General features: G+C 41.8%; 1 protein-coding gene across 7 annotated transcripts in view; it reads right to left on the reverse strand.

The window, feature by feature from the left end:
* The window catches only part of shank3b (SH3 and multiple ankyrin repeat domains 3b), a 37,629-nt gene extending 18,689 nt beyond the window's left edge, over positions 1–18,940 (reverse strand). For 5 of the 7 annotated variants that reach the window (XM_031858948.1, XM_031858949.1, XM_031858950.1 and 2 more), the window contains exons 1-6: positions 18,834–18,940; positions 13,094–13,482; positions 3,388–3,559; positions 2,953–3,156; positions 984–1,055; positions 790–898 (exon numbers count right to left, since the gene is read on the reverse strand). In XM_031858948.1, coding sequence (XP_031714808.1) covers positions 790–898; positions 984–1,055; positions 2,953–3,156; positions 3,388–3,555 — 553 coding nt within the window. In that variant the 5' untranslated portion in view covers positions 3,556–3,559; positions 13,094–13,482; positions 18,834–18,940. Of the gene's footprint in view, positions 1–789; positions 899–983; positions 1,056–2,952; positions 3,157–3,387; positions 3,560–13,093; positions 13,483–17,163; positions 17,450–18,833 lie in introns of those variants that run through there. The other 2 variants (XM_031858951.1, XM_031858947.1) reach the window with 2 other exon arrangements.
* Positions 18,941–19,713: the final 773 nt, after the last annotated feature.

The raw sequence follows: 19,713 nt of genomic DNA on the forward strand, positions 1-19,713 counted from the left end.
TGTACAGTAATAGTTTGTTGATTTACAAGATTAATTCAATGAACTGAACCTCTCGTCTCGCACAACGAACGTCACCAAACACCAACTTGGGCGTTAGCTTGGCTTGCTAGCTAGCTAGCTAACGTAGCCATTTTCCAACGGTATCTTATGCGATGTGTTTTTATCACGCGACTCTTTTCATCACCCGGGAAGAGAAAGAACGATCGTAGCTTCAGAGAGAAACGTCACGTACGCTACTTTTGTATGTTGTCTAAATAATTATGTATTTCCTTCTTACACTTCAGCAGTTTTACAACAAAATGCAACTTTCTTACGTGGAAAATTATCTTTTACATTGACAAACATCATATGTGTAATTTATGGCACAATCGAAACAGGATCAAAATAATGATTTGTCTCTAGCCTTTGACGACTGTACAATATTTGTAAATCTATTTTATGAATGCTGGTTAAAGAGCTGGTGGACACAATCTGAATCAAGGTAACAACAGAAAACAGACGTAGCACCGATGCTAACGGCTCAGTAAACCACAAACTTTCATTTTGATATTAATTTCTACAAATATGTTTGATAAACAAGATACAGCATTGAAATCAAGATGTTTTGAAGTTGCTGTAAAGTGTATTTTTTCATCTTTCAATGGCGCTATGCTAGCAGGTTCCTTTATGCTAAGCTAGGCTAACAACATGTTTGACATATTGATAACTGGATAAGACGACAAACAAGAGGATTTAGCAGAATCATCTGTGTGAATCTTTAAGTGGTACTTTGTGTGTATAAGTACTCACCCCCGGTGTCCGAGTCATGGAAGTTGGGGTCCAGGCCCTTTTCCAACCATTTGGAAACCTTCTCCACATTCTTCTGGTGAACATGTTCCATAAAACGCTTCAGGTTTGCCTGAAAAACAAGATTTAAATTATCTAAAGAAAAAAACTGTACAAAATCAACATTTCTATAAGTTCCCTTGAAGGTGAGTGTGTACCTTGGTGTGCAGCTTTGCCAGCTGCTTATCGTCCACGTAGGTCTGGGTGTAAATTCTCCGCTTATAACGGAACTGTAAAACAAAAGGTGAAAGGTTTCGGCTAGTTCCGACAAACTCAAAAGATGCTTACACAAATATACGAGTGTACAAACACAGTCAGCAGGACAACGACGCGCTCTGTCAACTCGTGTGAGATCTGAAGTGTTTTTGTAATATAAATGTATGTTTTAGAGTGGACTTTTATTGTAACCAGGCGGCAACCTCCGGTTCTGCCGAGTGAAGCCAAAGCTTCATGTGTTAAAGCTGCATTCTCTCTAGTGTCCACCAGGGGGCGACTCCTCTGGTTGTATAGAAGTCTATGAGAAAATGACTCTACTTCTCTCTTGATTTATTACCTCAGTAAACATTGTAAACATGAGTTTAGCCCTGTAGTCCCGCCCTAAAGCATACCCTGCTTTAGGGCGGGACTACACAGTGATTGACAGGTCTCTACCAGAGACGTATACGACGTCTCTACGTCACTCCTCCTCAGTCCAGATATGGTCACTTCCTGTTCACTGGTTGAGAAAACAATATGGCGACGGCCGTAATCCAAGACGGCGATAGCGAAATCGCAGAACTCGAGGCTTTAAAACATCAGACGACAAACCAATGAGTGACGTCACCAAGACTACGTCCACTTCTTTTATACAGTCTGTGATTGTGACCTGTGTAATAAGCAAAAAGTGATCACTGATATGAATTTTAACAAATCCGTGACCAAAGTCTGAGAGGAACAAGTCTTTTGTGTGCAGTGAAAAAGTCTTAAAATTTTCAGTTCAACTCGTGAAACATAGTTAAAAGCGCTGCGTTGATATCTTTGTTCGTATCTACCAACAAGTATTGTGTGAGTATCAAAGTCTGAGACATCTTCTTCCTCTGTGCCACAGAGCTCCATTGTTGCACAAAGACTATTAAAAACAGCATGATTGTCTCACCGCCCGTCGAGACTGCAAAGAGTGTCAGACATGTTTTTCATTTGCACGTCTCAGATATGCTCTCATTGTGATCTATGGATCAGCTCCGTCAGGCATTACACACAGTCTGTATATAAGAAGTGGACGTAGTCATGATGACGTCACTCGTTTGTGGACTGATGTTGTGAAGCCTTGAGTTCAGCATTTTGGCCGTCGCCATCTTGTTTTTTTGCAACCAGCGAACAGGAAGTGACCATATCTGGACTGAGGAGGAGCGATGTAGAGGCGCCGTCTACGTCTCTGGTAGAGACCTGTCAATCACCGTGTAGCCCCGCCCTAAAGCATCCCCTGCTTTATGGTCTGTTTGACTCTAAATGGACCATAATGTACTAAGTGAACATCATGCTGTATTGAAGAAGACTTGAAACTAGAGATTGAGACCATAAACTCATGTTTACAATGTTTACTGAGGTAATAAATCAAGAGAGAAGTAGAGTCATTTTCTCATAGACTTCTATACAACCAGAGGAGTCGCCCCCTGGTGGACACTAGAGAGGATGCAGCTTTAACACATGAAGCGTTGTATTCACTTTAAAGAACCGGAGGTTAGCCGTTAGCTGTTAGCTGTTAGCGGACCACAACATCCAAACGTGAAGAAAAAATGCAACGAAACAGACTTTAGAAAAAAGACAGTTTGAAATAAAAACTACTGCAATTAATAAAGTTAATAATTGTGAAAAAGAAGCAGAATTAAATATCATTAGAGTTTTATGGTTACATCACATATCTTGTCTGTATTTCCTCATAAGATCATCATATTCAGAATGTCGTTAATATATTTAATATTGAACACAAAAAAGCTGTTTTAGGAAATTACTGCGAGTAAAAATAACTAAATATTTGTGTTTTTAAAGGTTTAAGTTTTCAGTAGGAACCAATGGGCCGGAGGTTTTGAGAGAAGAATTTATTGCTGAAATGTTACTTTAAATGATATAAATATAAATATTCTGTACCTCCAGGTATGGGATGGGGGTGATGGGAGGAAGAGGATACTCCTTCAGCAGCCGCTCCTCGTCCAGAAACTTTCCGGCTCGGCCGTTGAACGCCGGCTGGAAGAGACCATAGTTCAAAACATCCGACAGAGACTGAGTCAACGTCACCAGAACCCTCTGCTTACTGGTCCACACTGGTAAGTCTGGGTCCAACCGCAAACACTTCTGAGAGAGCCGGAGACAGAGAGACAGACGGACAGAGAAAGAGACAGACAGACAGACAGACTCACAGGTTTGTCGTGCTGATTCATTCATTTAGTATATACTGTACACATATATATATACTGTATACATATACATAATATATATATATATACTGCATATATATATGTACAGTATATATACATATATAATATATATACATACTGCATACGTGTGTGTGTGTGTGTGTTGTACCGTCTGCTGCAGGTCTGGGATGCCAATGCGGACGACAATACTGTTTCCAGGGGGCGTGTCATCCGCGTCGTCGTCCCTGGCAACAGCAGAGCCTGTCGGGTTGCCGTTAGTAACCGCCTGTTGCCGTGGGCGATCATGTTTGGTGTCAGCAGCCGGACTCAGAGGCATGTGGCTGACACACACACACACACACACACACACACACACACACACACACACACAGATACACACAAACGCACACACACAGAAAACACACACACACAGAAACACACACACATGCACACACACACAGAGAGCTGTGATTAGTCTGCAGGGAACACAAATACTAATTAAAGTTGCGGAAACTGTGGATACGGTTCTTTTTAATTAGCCTCTGCTGCTTGTTAGCATCCAAGCTAACATTCCCTCGCGAGCTAGTTAAAGAAACACTGAACGTAAACTGCAATCGTTAGCACGTTCAGCTAACCAGCTATATGTAATAACCAGCTGAATACGACACATTAACGAGACCTTTTTAAAGGCTTCATGAATTTTTGGCACCATAGTTTTCTTTTCTTCAGACATGTTGACATCTGAGTCGTCCACCTCCCGTCATTAGTTTGCTATTTGAACTGTGAAACATCTCTTTCTAATCCCTCACAATGTTAGGACAGAGAGATGAAGCACAACAGCTCTAAGCTTCCAGACTCCATTCACAAAAACACTAACTCTACCCAAACACAGGAGCTGCTGGTCTACTGCTGCCTCCATCTGATAGTGTGTTTGTGTTGTTGTGTGGTTAACCCTTTAAAACACCAAAGTCTCTCAATAACACAAACTAACCAACCGATAGAAGCAGCGGTAGACCAGCAGCTCCTGTGTTCTGAGAGGTACACTTAGTGTTTTTGTCAAAGGTTAACCATCAGAGTGTAAATAAAGTTTAACGTTAACCATCAGAGTGTAAATAAAGTTTTACTGACTCAGTAGAACATGTGTTTCTAGTCTCTGGTCTCTGATAATGTTTCATTGTAAACAACCAATCAGAGGAGAGCTAGTAACGTTAGCAGCATCGCTAACGGCTAACCAACAGGAGGAGAGCTAGTAACGTTAGCAGCACCGCTAACGGCTAACCAACAGGAGGTTAGCCGTTCAGTTACATGATGATGCCTTCAGGCTCTGCTCAGTGAACATGAGTACTGGCTGAAGGTCCATTATAACGTTATCGTGATGTGTTCACATGTCATCTGTAAAATGTAGTTTTGGTGATAAACTTGAATGAATCCAGTAGTTTGAAGGAGATGTTTTCACATGAATATAAAATAGATATTAGAGATGAATTATGATGTTTAACTTCCTAACACGAGCTATAAGAACATTATAATACATCATTAACAATAATAATGAAGATATTTATTCATCAATAAAAATAGAATCTTTTATTTCCTAATTATTTGAATTGTGTGTTTTTATGAAGAAGAAAAATCACTATAAATTACTGTTAAAGTAAAAATACAACATTTAGTATTTTTGATGGTTTACTGACTTCAGATCGTTGAAATGATTTTTGGGATCTTTGTAGACAGCTGATATCATCAAACATCAAAGGGATCTGTATCTGTTCATACAGATCATCAATGATGAGAAGAACCGTGATCAGAGATCAGTAAAAGTTATATTTGCTCCCTTTTATATTTTGTGCTGATCCGATCAGAACCAGAGAAGAACCTCATGAAAGCTGTCCTTTATATTAATGAGCTTTATTTAAATTCATCATGAGGTTGTTTAACTGTAAATAAAGCCACTACTGCCTCCGCTATGTTACTACTTCATTAGGGTTTAAAACAAACTTCAGATTAAAGCTGTTACCTCTCGTGTTTTGCATTGAATGTAGAAGTATTTGTACATGTGAGGAGCATTATTATGTGGACGTGATCGGTACTTTGTGTCAGAGGGACATTAGCATGAATCTGACAGCCTCCCACAGACTCTCCTCACAGCAGACATTTTACATTTCCAAAAGTGTCGGTGATAACAGCAGTAACGGCTGCTCTCACTCAGGTGTTCAGCACAATGTAACGCACACGTGTGAGTGTAATGGATGACGAGTCGAAACCAGGCCGACCACTTCCTGTTCACAGATCTGACCTCCACCTTCTCCAATGCTAAGAATAATGGACGCAGGATGTTACATCACATCCTGTTTTTCCACGCTGAGCGCGCACACACACACTCACACACACACACACTCACACATAGAGACACACATAGAGAATATAGACTTTATTTCTAAAAGGTGACTAGCGACAAGTTTGAGTTATTCAGACCATCGGGGACAAAACAAGAGTGCGGAGCTACAACCCGACGCTGAGCAAGACATTTTCATAGGCGACCAACATGTTACAATTAACTTCTATGAAGTGAAAACACACTGACAACGACCTGTCAATCACCGTGTAGCCCCGCCCTAAAGCATCCCCTGCTTTATGGTCTGTTTGACTCTAAATGGACCATAATGTACTAAATGAACATCATGCTGTATTGAAGAAGACTTGAAACTAGAGATTGAGACCATAAACTCATGTTTTTGAACATTTTTACTCCTAATTATTACGTTTTTTTAATAAAGATAGTCGTAGAAATTTGGGTGTTGCTTTAAAAACAAATAATCAGAATCAAAGTTCTGCTTCTGCTGCCGTCTTCTAATCAACACATCATTATTACTGTTTAATTATCATCCGTATTAATCAGCATCGGCGCTAATTAACACCTGATTGCCTGATTCACGCCTGTAGAGACGAGCTGATGTCAGAACTCAATGCTCTGCTTCATCATTACAGCTGGAGATGACAGAGACAGAGACAGAGAGGAGGAAGAGGAGGAGGAGGAAGAGGAAGAGGAGGAAGAGGAGGAGGAGGAAGAAGAAGAGGAAGAGGAAGAGGAGGAAGAGGAAGAGGAGGAGGAGGAAGAGGAGGAGGAAGAGGAAGAGGAAGAGGAGGAAGAGGAAGAGGAGGAGGAAGAGGAAGAGGGGGAGGAAGAGGAGGAAGAGGAAGAGGAGGAGGAAGAGGAGGAAGAGGAGGAGGAAGAGGAGGAAGAGGAGGAAGAGGAAGAGGAGGAGGAGTTGTGAGTTGTCATAGAAACTGGAATAGCAGGGAATCCTGTGCTAACCTCACAGTGTCACTCTGTGTGTGTGTGTGTGTGTGTGTGTGTGTGTGTTAAAAAAAGCCCCCCGATCTACATGCTCGCTGTTGCTATGGCAACACAGTTGAACAATGTTTTCGCAGTTCCCGTTTGAAGCTACCCTCCAACCCGCTGCTTCTCTCTCCGTCCTTTATCTCCGTGATGAGAGGAGTCTGTGTTTCACTGATTCATATCAGATCGATACTAAATGTAAATGTAGGAGTTCAGACGCGTTCACACACGTTTGGTTTGAGAGGATTCGTCCTGCTGAGCTGAACCGATACGTTTGTTTTTGCACGCAACTTAACTACAAATGATATTTAACAGGTTAACTTTAAGGCCGAAGCTAAAATACATCGTCATACGCAACCAGTTTAGAACAGCGTTTATGATTACGACCTTTTTTAATGTTACGGGCAGGCAGGCTAGTTCTCCTAAACCGGAGAAACACAACCTCAGTTACATCTGATGGTTCAGAGACGTCTGAAACACTTACATCTAGAGAAACGTACCGACTCTGGTGACTTATTTAATAAAGTATGGCGTCCATTCCTCGACTACTCCAGACCTGCTGTTGTTGTAGTTGTAACATTGGACACAACTTAATAACTCCACTATTTTTATTTTGTGCTTTTGTTTGTTTTAGTCAATTTTACTTAATTCTGTCCTTTTTGCTCTTTTGTTAGTAAAAGCACAAAATTGTTATTTAACTTTTCTGTAAAACAGAAAACTAATGAACACAATTATACAATTTAAAATGTGTTTTTGGACGCAAAGTAATAACATCCAGATTCATTTTTTAACTAAATTTAACATAACGGGGAAATGTTAAAATCGATGCAGCAGAACCAGAGATAGCCATTCTTCTTCCTTCTCTTGATCTGGTGCCTACCCACAATGCAACTCAACCACCAACAGTTGCGTGTGAGATCATGGTGTGTTATGCTAGTTAGAGGCGGCCATTTTTATGTGTAGCGTTGCCATTGAGACCGTTGTAGCATTAAAGCATGGTGGAATTAGCTAACTAGCGGACAGCTGGCTAGCTAGCTAGCTAATTCCACCATGCTGTAATGCTACACTGGTTACAGATAATGAGCTGAGCAGGTGGGTCTAACGTTAGCCTACCTAGCTAACTAGCCAGCTGTTCGTCTCCGGTGTGTTGTCACCATAACAGCTAACAACATCAAAACGACCACGGAAAACAGTTAAATTCATTCTACTTCTATTCTATTTTTTGGGGTTTCACGTCGTCATTTAAAACAGTTTTTCAAACTTGTGGCCTTCAACCGATGCTGACTCAAGTGACAACACTTGAGGATATTGATTAGACTTTACTCAGCTCCCTCTGGAGACTGAAAGCGTGATACAACAACCTGAGCAACACCTGTAAAACCAGTGTTGTAGTCCCACCTGGATCCACTAAACAGCCACTCTACATGTAGTTTGGTAAATGTCAATTTCTTTTAGTAAACACAGGAAGAAGATCTCAAGTGTCAGATATCCGCACGTCCTTGAAGGCACCTGCAGAGAGAGTTTTTGAAACGGCCGCTGCTCTCAGCTGCATTGAGCCACTAAGATCATTTTAAATCGCCATAAAAGTCAACATCCCAAACACATTTTAAGTAGATTTTCATAGCACGCTGAAATTAAGTGACTGTAATGAAGCAGAGCCAGCAGAACACTCACACACACACACACACACACACACACACACACACACACATGAATCACTTCCTACTTCCTCTCATTTACTACAGTAAAAGCTTGGTAATTGCGGCGACATTTAACGCTCACATCTCACCCAGTGGAGGAATCCTCGACACACATGTCAGTCTTTGAAATGTGAGAGGACCCGATTTAAAAGACATTCCATTCATTCATTCTCCACCAACACTCATGCTGTGTTCATGGTCACAACGGGCTGCAGAATATCTCAACATGCAACTGGGTGGAGGTCATGGACAGGTCGACCGCAGACATCCACATCAACACCTCACAAGATTATTTACAGGAAAGAAGACAAAATATTCTCCTTATTAAAATTATGTATTTTTCCTAATTTATCTCCAATCTTTGGCTGTTTGTTGTGGAAAAAACTCTTCAGGCATCTAAAATGTTATTTCAATGAAATGGAACCACTGACACCTTGATGCAATGAAGGAAGCCTTGATTGCTCCTCGGGGGAATTTGCTTTGCACAAAGAGCATAAAAGAATATTACAAAAACATCAACAACTGTACACAATGAAACACGAAATATGAACATCATAGAAAGCAAGATTTGGGAAATCAATAAAGATGTCTGGTGAAGGTTCAAAGAGCCAAATTTAGATCATGTGATCAGAGCTTTCAGCAGCTGAATGCTTCCCAGACATCAGTTTACAAACGTCAGACATTATAAATTATTACTCTTAGAAACGCGAGACGCTTCAGTGCTAGAAACGCACTGACAGAAACCCACAGTTAGAAACGTGTCGCTCCTCTCTTGTGCCACATTTTTCTAGTGTTTGTGCTTTGACGAGGCGTTTTTGAAGCGGCCTCACCTGTAATGACGCGTCTCGGTGTGATCCCCTTAAACTCGGGGCGCCCTTTCATTTCAGGCATAAGATTTATTCCATTTGAACAAAAGGTGAATAATATGTCTGCTGTTTTAGATCCTGCTGATGTTTTCTGACCATAACGTATGTTTATCTTCTTCTGTGACAGAAACACGTGGTTGTTTTATCGGTTCACCACATTTGTTGTCAGAGTGTTGTTGACAGAACAGTAAACTGAGTCCAAACAACAGATTATCAGGCTCTGGAATATTACTAAACTCTGCTTATTGAAACAATACCGGCGCTGAGTCAACGTCCAAATGACTCATGTCGGTTCACTCCCTGCCTCTGCAGTCAGCTCTGAGTTGTTGGGTTTGATTTTCAGCCTTCAGTTCTTTTCTCCCCACTTCAGAAACAAACCCTTCAGATCGACCAATCAGAGGCTCTGGATCACCTTCCTGCCATTTAAAGCTCCGAAACAAACCCTTTCCTGTTCTGAAGGGGGGAAGATGGTCGACAGAGAAACAATAAGCACCGCAGAGGAACTGGTCATAATGTTTTTCTCTGGTGTGTTTCATGAATCTGAAGAAACTCCCTCTGAGCCGGTTTAACAAGCCAACAAACACACACTGACGAAGCTCTTTTTGAAACAACCCCACGGAGGGTTTCCCTTCATGTTTCCTCTCATCTTCACCTGTTCGGAGGTTTCAAACTGAGAAACTCTTATTCGTCGTAACAAAAGGAAACCACATAAATGGAGAATTCTGTTTTTTTTTGTTTTCATGCATCAATGCCGGAGTGAAAGCTCATTTAACACCTTTGACGGATTAACCTTCAAAGTGAAGGTAAAGACGAAAGACGAGCCAGCTCTCTGACAGCTGTTCAAATATAAATCTGTGACACACACTGCTGTGAACGAGCTCGATTACACAGCTTCGACATGATGATTCCCCTCGTTGACGGTTGTCTGCAGAGCAAAAACCATAGAAGAAACGGACCTGCGTTCATAGATAAGAAGAGGACGTAGTCATCATGACGTCACCCGTTGGTTTGTGGACGTTTTGAAGCTTTGAGTTCAGCGATTTAGCCGTCCCCATGTTGTTTTATTCGCAACCAGTGAACAGGAAGTGACCATATCTGGACTGAGGAGGAGTGATGTAGAGACGCCGTATACGTCTCTGGTAGAGACCTGTCAATCACCGTGTAGCCCCGCCCTAAAGCATCCCCTGCTTTATGGTCTGTTTGAGTCTAAATGGACCATAATGTACTAAATGAACATCATGCTGTATTGACGAAGACTTGAAACCAGGCGGCAACCTCCGGTTCTGTCGAGTAAAGCCGATACTGAAGTGTGTTAAAGCTGCATTCTCTCTAGTGTCCACCAGGGGGCGACTCCTCTGGTTGTATAGAAGTCTATGAGAAAATGACTCTACTTCTCTCTTGATTTATTACCTCAGTAAACATTGTAAACATGAGTTTATGGTCTCAATCTCTAGTTTCAAGTCTTCCTCAATGGGTTTAAGCTGGGAAACCCGACATGTCAGATCGCTGACTAGTTTCTGATGAAGAAATCCATCATCATCATCATCATCATCATCATCATCATCATCCAATAGCCAGATTGTTCACAACTAATCAACCTCCCCTCTAAAGGAAACGTCAAACAACAACAAAGAAATCCATCCCAAAAGGTCAAATGAGTTCTGTGTCCATCTTCAAACACTAAAACAGAACATCTTTGCTTCTTCTATTCTTTTTAAAGAATACTTTGTGGTATTTTCATGGCTTTGACTTGACAGCAGAAAGAAACGAAGAGGAAGAAGATGGAGAACGACATCAACGACAATCACCGGCAGGTATCGGCCGTCTCAACCAGGACGCCCCACTGCCCTTCAAATGATTAGGCTCCATCCTTTCCTGGGTCTTCCCTTCTTCCTTCTTCCTTACTTTCAATCTCCTCAGACTCTTTTCTGGCAATCCCTTTTTAACGCCTCAGTAAGCAGAAACACTTCTGCTCGGTGCAATCATACCATATTTTGTGTTCAGCGTCTGTATCCTCCCCGCTGTAGATGTGAATGGGTCCTTCAGGTAACACTCAGTGGGAGCAGCTCTTGTGTTGAGCGGGTTGTTTTCTCTCTTTCCTCCATTGTTCTCCGTTATGTAACGTCTCCTCAGGTCCGTCCTCGTGGTTTCCTTTTGCTCCAGGATGTTCAGATCCACTACATTGTCGATCTGAGGGGTGGTGGAATTCTTGCTCCGACTCTTCGTCCTGAAATAACTTCGGGGGTGGGGGGGTCACCATTTTGATCATTTCCCGTTTTTGTTATTTCTGACCCGAGCCGAGCCGCTCTTCCTCCCACACAGACTGAACAATACGATCTCCATCTGGAAATAAGACTCAGGAGTCAAAGTGCTCTGGTTTGTTTTGCCCACACGGCTTCTGAGAGAAAGCGCCGTGTGTCCTGATAGGAAGTCCTTCTAGCTTCAAATCATTCTTTCTTTCACATCAATGATTCACTTTCAACTGGTTTAAAAAGCCAAAGTAACCAATCAGACATCATGTGCTCACGTTTACTCATCAACAACAACTGGCTTTCTTGAAACAGTGAAGTGCAGTTTAAACATTGATGTGAAAGCTAGAGGTTGTGGGTGTGACTTTGGTATGAATGTCGATGTGCCCCTCGGTGCATGAGAAGGACTTGTTCCTTTTATAGTGTGAAGAGAGATCACAGTCTGAGAATCAGTGAGAGAAATGTGGTCGCTGAACAGGAGGACGGAGGAAGGAAACAGGAAGTTTGATGATGGAACTTAAACATGTGGAGTTGATGAAGACTGATATTTAGCAGTTTTTTCCATGTAGGGCTGAGAAATATATGGATATTAATTAATATCGTGACATGAGACTTGATATCGTCTCAGATTTTGGTCTTTTTTAAGGTAATTACAGCTTGTCAGCTCACCAGTTCTATCATGATGTCTACATTACTGACTGATATTTATCAAAAATCTCATAAATATTGTGTGAAGGCACCGACAGTCAACTCTACAATATTGACATTTATTTGGTAAAATAAATTATGTTTGATTTTCTCCGTATCGCCCAGCACATCTTCAAGTTTAATTAAAACATGTAAACATGAATCATTTCAGGCAACAAAAACCCGGCGACCCAAAGAATTCATCAAGTGTTCACGAGGACATTCAGAGTGTAGACGGAGAACTTTCAATATACGAGACGTTCACGTTCCTAACGAGGCAGAACGGTTTATTCTTCTTCTTCTTCTTCACACCAGATGAAATGGTTGAGATATGAAAACACTTCTTAGAGTTTAAACACCGTGAACGTGGAGATGAAGGAAGCAGCTGAAGCTCGTCTAAACTGAGTCTTTATTCCTGTTTCAGCCTTTTTACTACAAACCTGCAGATCAGACTTCAGTAGAAGTACTCCAGTGTAGAAGTACTCTGTTACAAGTTAAAGTCCTGCAACAAAATGTGTAAAAGTACAAAAGAATCAAAATATACTTCAAGTACCAAAGTGACTCATTATGCAGAATACTATATCATATATATTATTGATGCATTAATGTGTAAATGTGGAGCTCATTTTAATTCCTTCTTTTATATTTTTTTATGAATATTGCTTCATAAACTGCTGCAACTTATTATATTTACCCACCACCATTTTATCTGGCTGTCCAAATTTTGGATGTGTGGAAATGTTCCTTCAATCCCACAATGCAAAGCGTTGCACACGATTACAGTTCTACGGCCGTCGGTGATCGTGTGGGCTACAGAATGAACTGTTGAGCGCGTATCACAGGGCAGCGCTTTTACTGCGTCAACTTGTCTCTTAACTTCCTGTCTGCACAGAGTTTACACCACTTTCTCCTCCAGTTTATTAAATATAGAAGCAGTTTTATGATCTAACGCGCAGCGGGAAGGACCAACTCTCTCCAAAAACAGTCTGTAGACTCGAGTCCAAACCTCAGCCAGTAAAAATAAGACTTCACTCACCTATCGTCAGCAGTCCCATCAAACTTTTCCAATGGCCTCTACTGATTTCTACTGGTCTCTTCTGGTCTGTCCTGGTCCTGGTGCTGGCCCGCTCCGCTCTACAGAGTCTGACTGGCTTACTGGTTCAGCGCTGGTTCTCCTGGTTCTGGTCCAGGTGCCAGGTTCTGTCTCTGGGTGGGTTTAGATCGTTGTAATCCCTGTGAGCAGCAGCAGAACCAGTAAAGTAGTTCCTCTTGTAGGACGAGCAGAATCCTCAGTAGATGAAGTACTTTTACATCAAACAGTGAAGTACTTTCTGTAGTATAACTGTGGTTGATGTGTAGTAATCCTGCAGCAGAGTGAGAGGTCTCAGAGTTTCAGACGGTATTCTGGGAGCTGCCCTGCCCATCCTGTAGAAAAGAGGGAGGAAAGAGCGAGAGGAAGATGGGGAGGAGGTGGGTGGGAGGTAAAGGAGAGAAGGGGAGGCAGGATGTGAAGGAGAGGGAGGAAGGGGAAAGGAAAAAAAACAGCATGTCAGAAGACGAGTGGAGGGAGGATAGCGACGACGGAGCGAGCTGTCTTGCAGTTTAAAACCAGAATTGGGTCAGACACAGATGCATTTCGCGGAGACCATTTCAGGTTCAGTCAGTTACGCAATACGAAGCCGTGGTATCCGTTAGCAACAAGCCCAACAGAGAGCGAGAGACGAACAACCTCCGTTATAACTGGTAGTATTATGTAAAGTTCTAAATATTGATCCATCACTCTGTTTCTATTCTCAGAGGAGAACATTAAACATTAAAAATGTCTTATTTTCTATTTCACTGGGACTCAAGGATTTACCGTTAGCTTCGGTTAGCGGTTAGCATTTGATGAGCCAAATGAGAGACACACGGAGAGGCATTAACTGGATGACGACAATGTGTTTTGGTTAATTGAAAGAACATAAGAGATGACAGAGGGGCTCGGAGGAAGCATAACAGAGCTTTCACTACATCTTTGTTTTAATTTGAGCTAATTGCTAATGTGTTCTATTTTGCAGTGGTCTCAGTATTACTTCTTTACACTTAATAATTTGTTATTCTATTGTTCATAAATGTTTATATTCTTCTGTTATAATTTTAATGAAATTCTGGTCTTGAAGCTACATTCTCTCTAGTGTCCACCAGGGGGCGACTCCTCTGGTTGTATAGAAGTCTATGAGAAAATGACTCTACTTCTCTCTTGATTTATTACCTCAGTAAACATTGTAAACATGAGTTTATGGTCTCAATCTCTAGTTTCAAGTCTTCTTCAATACAGCATGATGTTCATTTAGTACATTATGGTCTATTTAGAGTCACACAGACCATAAAGCAGGGGATGCTTTAGGGGCGGGGCGACACAGTGATTGACAAATATGGTCACTTCCTGTTCACTGGTTGCAAAAAAACATGGCGATGGCCAAAAACCAAGATGGTGACAGCAAAATCGCTGAATTTGAGGCTTCAACACGGCCACAAACGGTCGCGTCACTATGACTATGTCCACTTCTTATATACAGTCTAGTCAACGAGAGGTTGAATATTTAATGTTAAGATGCCGGCTATATTATCTGTCCTTATATTCCTCCTGATGTAAGTACAGGAATGCACTACTGTTTTTGTTTTGTTTGTCATGTTTTTGTTGTGTAGCAAATGGGCTTCAACTGCATTTCTTGGTGCAACCCCGCGATGCATAATGGCAATAAATTAATAAATTATACTTCTGTGGTGTTAGCGCTGTTAGCGTACTGGTCGTCAGTTAGCAGCTTAAGTATAGCAGTCTGCTAGGAAGCAGCTGTTGACCTTTGGTGGCAAACCAGCAGAGGGATGTTAGCTTCCTGTTCCGTCAGTCAGTAGCATACTGGTAGCCAGCTGCTAGCATGCTAGTAGCTAACAGCATGCTAGCCAGCTGGTGTGTCTGGGGGGGGGGGGGGGTGACAATGCGGACAGCAGGAGGACATGTTGAACAATTTTTAAAAAAAATCGGCAAAAGATTAGAAGTACTTCCTGTGACTCACACTTCCTGTTTCCCTGTCTGGGTTGCCAAGGGAATGGATGTTTGGCAGGAAAAAGCCGAGAAGCTGTACAACACTGATAACACACACACACACACACACACACACACACACACACACACACACACACGCACACGCACACGCACACGCACACACTTTCATACTGCCCCTCCGTTACATCTCAGAGAGAAATATCACATTTTTCACAGCAGTACATCAATCTGACAACTTAAGGTACTTTTCAGATAAAGATTTTAAATGTCAAACATATAATCAGTTTATAATATATACTGTGTATATATATATATATATATATATATATATATATATATATATATACAGTATATAAGACTTTGAGTGGAGCAATTTTGCACAATGTGTACTTTTACTTTTGACACTCTTACAGTTTGCTGGTGATTATTTCCTGTAATATGCTGCTGATAATTCTCCTTCATGTTCCCTCGAGGATTATATTTTGGATCTTTTTTAAAGTTATATGTAAATAAAGAAACAAACATTGAGAGCAACCAAAACATATTTATTAGCTCATACGTGCGATAATGTGAACCAAACCATTTCATAACCACTTTATATTTTGATGTTTTTGATGTTTTTTATTGATTTATTTGACCTTTTAATAGTTTTTTTAGTTTGTCTCTTGTTCGTGCACTTTCCACTTTGTCGCTGTCATCCTGTTTATATTATTCATAAAGGATTATTTTATCTCATCTTAAAAACCTGGAGTCAAACTCCTTCGATTTCTTTCACATACTTGGACAAAAAGAACTGATTCTCACTCTGAAATATTCAACTTTGGTGTTAAAATGACCCTTTAACTCGTATTAAAGACTTTGACTGTAATTAACTGTTAATAATGACATTTATTCTTTACTTGCGTGGTCTTTATTTTCTATCGTTATATATATTTAATCATCTGAAGAGGATCTGAAGCTCCAGTTGTGGTCAGATCACCGAGAAGCATTTCATTGTTAGGTGTGACCAGGATGTGTGTGTGTGCGTGTGTGTTCTGAAAATGGAGCTCCCTTGGCCATTACCATGGTAACCAACGGCAGGAGCTGATAAAACACACACTGTGTCATCATCTCTCACACACACACACACACACTTCATCTTGTCAAGTTTCTCACATCCCTTGGAACCTAAAATCTGCGGCGGATCTGTTCCGTTTCCTTCTCTTCGCATTAACCAGAACTACAGCGCCGTGAGCGCCACCTAGAGGTTACAAAACATTTAAAAGGTCTGAAAATATGTATTTTACTTGCAAAAAAACAGTGTTCGGTCAATAAAACCAAGATTTTGCTCGTTGTGTCTTTGCAAAAAACTACAACAATGGCGGACGTCCGGTAGTGTAGCGACGCTGAGCAGCAACTCCGTCCACATTACGGATGTTACTCACGAACAATGTCGCTGACGTTTGAACAGAAGTTTAAACTTTAAGCTGATCACACCCTCGTCAATGTCACACTCGACCCAGGCGACCAATCAAAATCGAGCAAGAGGCGGGCTTTACTACTTTGCCGCTGACTTCCTGTTTTGATGCCGCTAGATGTGGTTTGAACGGACAGACGAAAGGTTGATATTAGCGACATATAATTACGATGAACTACATATTTTCCCGTCCTCATCCAACAGCAAGAGCTCGACATTTTTTATCATTATTTATTATTTACATTTAATCTCCTGGTTGCGTACGCAACATCAAATCCTATTTTATACTTTGGGAATTCAACATGTCCCCAGTTTCTGCTTCACAGCAACAACGTCTGTCAGTTACAGAGCAAAGTAAGAATGAATGAATGCTTCAATATTCTCTCTCTTTTAGCTCCGTTTTTGGTCTCCTCCACCAAATATCTGTGTCTTTAGCTGCTAAAAGCTTCACTATGTCAACCCTCTATGTCTCTAAGTGAGTCTGTCTGCTGTTTGATGCTGAAAAGGAAGTGAACAATGTTGGTTTTTTAACGTCTTCTTCTCTGAAAACGACGCTGACTGAACCAGAAGAGTAAAGATGAGAAAACAACGAGCTGAAACTCACTTTAAAGCTCCGTAAAGACGACAAGAGCCGCAGATTCACGACATCATTCATCCGTCCATTTCAGCCAGCGATGCAGTTTTATTTTTTTTCAACCTTTGACCATCAACGCATGCAGCCTTAACACGTTGCCATGACAACCGCGTGCTGTTAAAGATTGTCAGCGCTGCAGAAGAAGAAGAAGAAGAAGAAGAAGATCCACTTCCTGTTTGAAGTGTTTGAGGCAGATCATCTCTTCAGATAGACGGTCTGAGACTACGGCCTACACACTCTCTGCTGAGCTTACGTAACACACACACACACACACACACACACACACGCACACACACACACACACACACAGGCACACACACACGCACACACACACACACACACACACACACACACACACAGAAAGTGATGCTGGAGGAAACAGGAAATAAAAAGAGAACCCTCAGAGAGACAGAGGGAGGAAAGGAGAGAAAGAAAAGGACTGAGAAGCAGAGATGGAGATGAAGGAGAAAATAAATAAAAGATGGGAGGAAAAGGAAGGATGGATAACAGAAAGGAAAGGAGGCAAGGAAAGAGAGGAAGGGGATGAGGGAGAAACAGAACAAAATGAGGAGAGAAGGAAAGGAGGGGGGAGCAACAAGGACAGAAGAGAAACGAAAGACAGCAAATCCAGAGAGGAGGAATGAGTAAAGGGTGGAGGAACTAAGGGAAGGATGTGAGGTGAGGAAGTAGGAAAGAAGAGGAATAGATGTAATTAATTAAACGGAAGAAGAGAAAGAAAAGTGAAGAGAGGATGGAAGTAGGCCAATAAAGGACAGAAGGGAAACAAAGAAATGAGGGGTGAGGGAAGGAGATGATGGGAAGAGAGAGGGAAAGGAAAGGACGAAAGGAGGCAAGTAAGCAAATGAGTGAAGAGGGAAGGAAACGAAAAAGATGAAATGAAGGAAGGGAAAGAAGAAATGACTGAGGAAGAAGAGGAAAATGAGGAACTAAGGAGAGTAGGCAAGGAAAAGAGGGAAGGTATGCTGATAGGGGAGAAGGAAAGGAGAAGAAGGGGGGAGGCAAGGTAATGAGGAAAGGAGATGAAGTAAAGATTGGTTAGAGAAGAGTTGAATGGAGGAAGAGGAGAGGATGAAATGAAGAGAGGAAGGAAAGGAAAGGAAGGACATGAAGAATAAGGGAAGGAGATGACAGGAAGAAAAGAGGAAAGGAAAGAACAAAAGGAGGCAAGGAAGCAAATAAGGGAAGAGGGAAGGAGATGAAGGGACAGAGGGAGATGAGATGAAAGAAAGGATAGAAGGAATGAATGAGGAAGAAGAGTAAAAGGAAGAGTGAAGGAGAGCAGGTAAGGAAAAGAAGGAAGGAATGTAGATAGGGGAGAAGAAAAGGAAAGAAAGGGGGAGGCAAGGTAATGAGGGAAGGAAAGGATGAGATGAAAGGATGTCGAGAGGTTAAAAAAAAATGTAAGTTTAAAGAAAAATTGGTCACGACTTTGAAAGTTACAGACCGGCAGCAAGTGACCGACACACACACACACACACACACATACACACTCACACACACACATACACACAAGCAGTACACACACACACGCAAGCACACGCACACTCATCACACACACAGCCACACACATATCACACACACACACACACACACAGGAATGCAGAGAGAGAGAGACTCACCCAGAAGATCACCGACTCGTTCTCCATGATGATAAACTGAAAAGAAAAAAGGAAGGACTGATGGAAGAGAGAGAGAGGGAGAGAGGGAGGGAGAGAGAGGAAGAGGAAGAGAGAGGTGGAGGAGAGAGATGATGGAGGATGGGAAAAAGAAGGAGAAGAAGAAGAGGAAGAGGAGGAAGAGGAGGTGTATCTGGAGACAAAAAGAGAGAGAAGAAGAAGAGGAGGGAGAGGCAGGATGAGTGGAAGGCTGGTCGGTTCAGCCCACACACTGCCAGCATGACACACACACTCTGTGCATACCAGTGTGTGTGTGTGTGTGTGTGTGTGTGTGTGTGTGTGTGAGTGAGTGTGCACGTTGTCTCCCACTCTAATGCGTGGGTTAGAAAACACACCTCTCTCTCTCTCTCTCTCTCTCTCTCTCTTTTCTCGAGAGAGAGATAGAGAGAGAGATAGAGGGGGGGGGGGATAAGCAGCGTGGGTGTGGAGGAGCGGCCCGGTCGCCATGGCAACGATGCAATAGCAAAGAAAAATCATCATCATCATCATCATTGCTGGCCAAAGATGACGAGCCCCGGCGCATTATGATGGGGAGTAATATATGTATATATATATACATATATTACTACCAAAATGTTTTTTAGTTTAATGATATTCGTGTTATTTTTCTGTAAGAATGGGGATCGACCAATCAGAGCGCCACGTGGCAGCCGGAGTCACGTGACCCCCCGCAAGGAGATGAAGAGGGTGTTTTCCCAACGTGAACCTCAGTCAGAGCTCTGAACAACTGCTGCAGTCACATCACTGCTGCTATGTTGCACTACAGTACACACACCGGTATACACCAGTACATACACCAGTACACACACCATACACTCCAGTA

The sequence above is a fragment of the Anarrhichthys ocellatus genome, unplaced genomic scaffold (assembly GCF_004355925.1).
Source record: "Anarrhichthys ocellatus isolate YVR2014 unplaced genomic scaffold, GSC_Weel_1.0 scaffold21, whole genome shotgun sequence".
Classification (NCBI taxonomy): Eukaryota; Metazoa; Chordata; class Actinopteri; order Perciformes; family Anarhichadidae; genus Anarrhichthys; species Anarrhichthys ocellatus.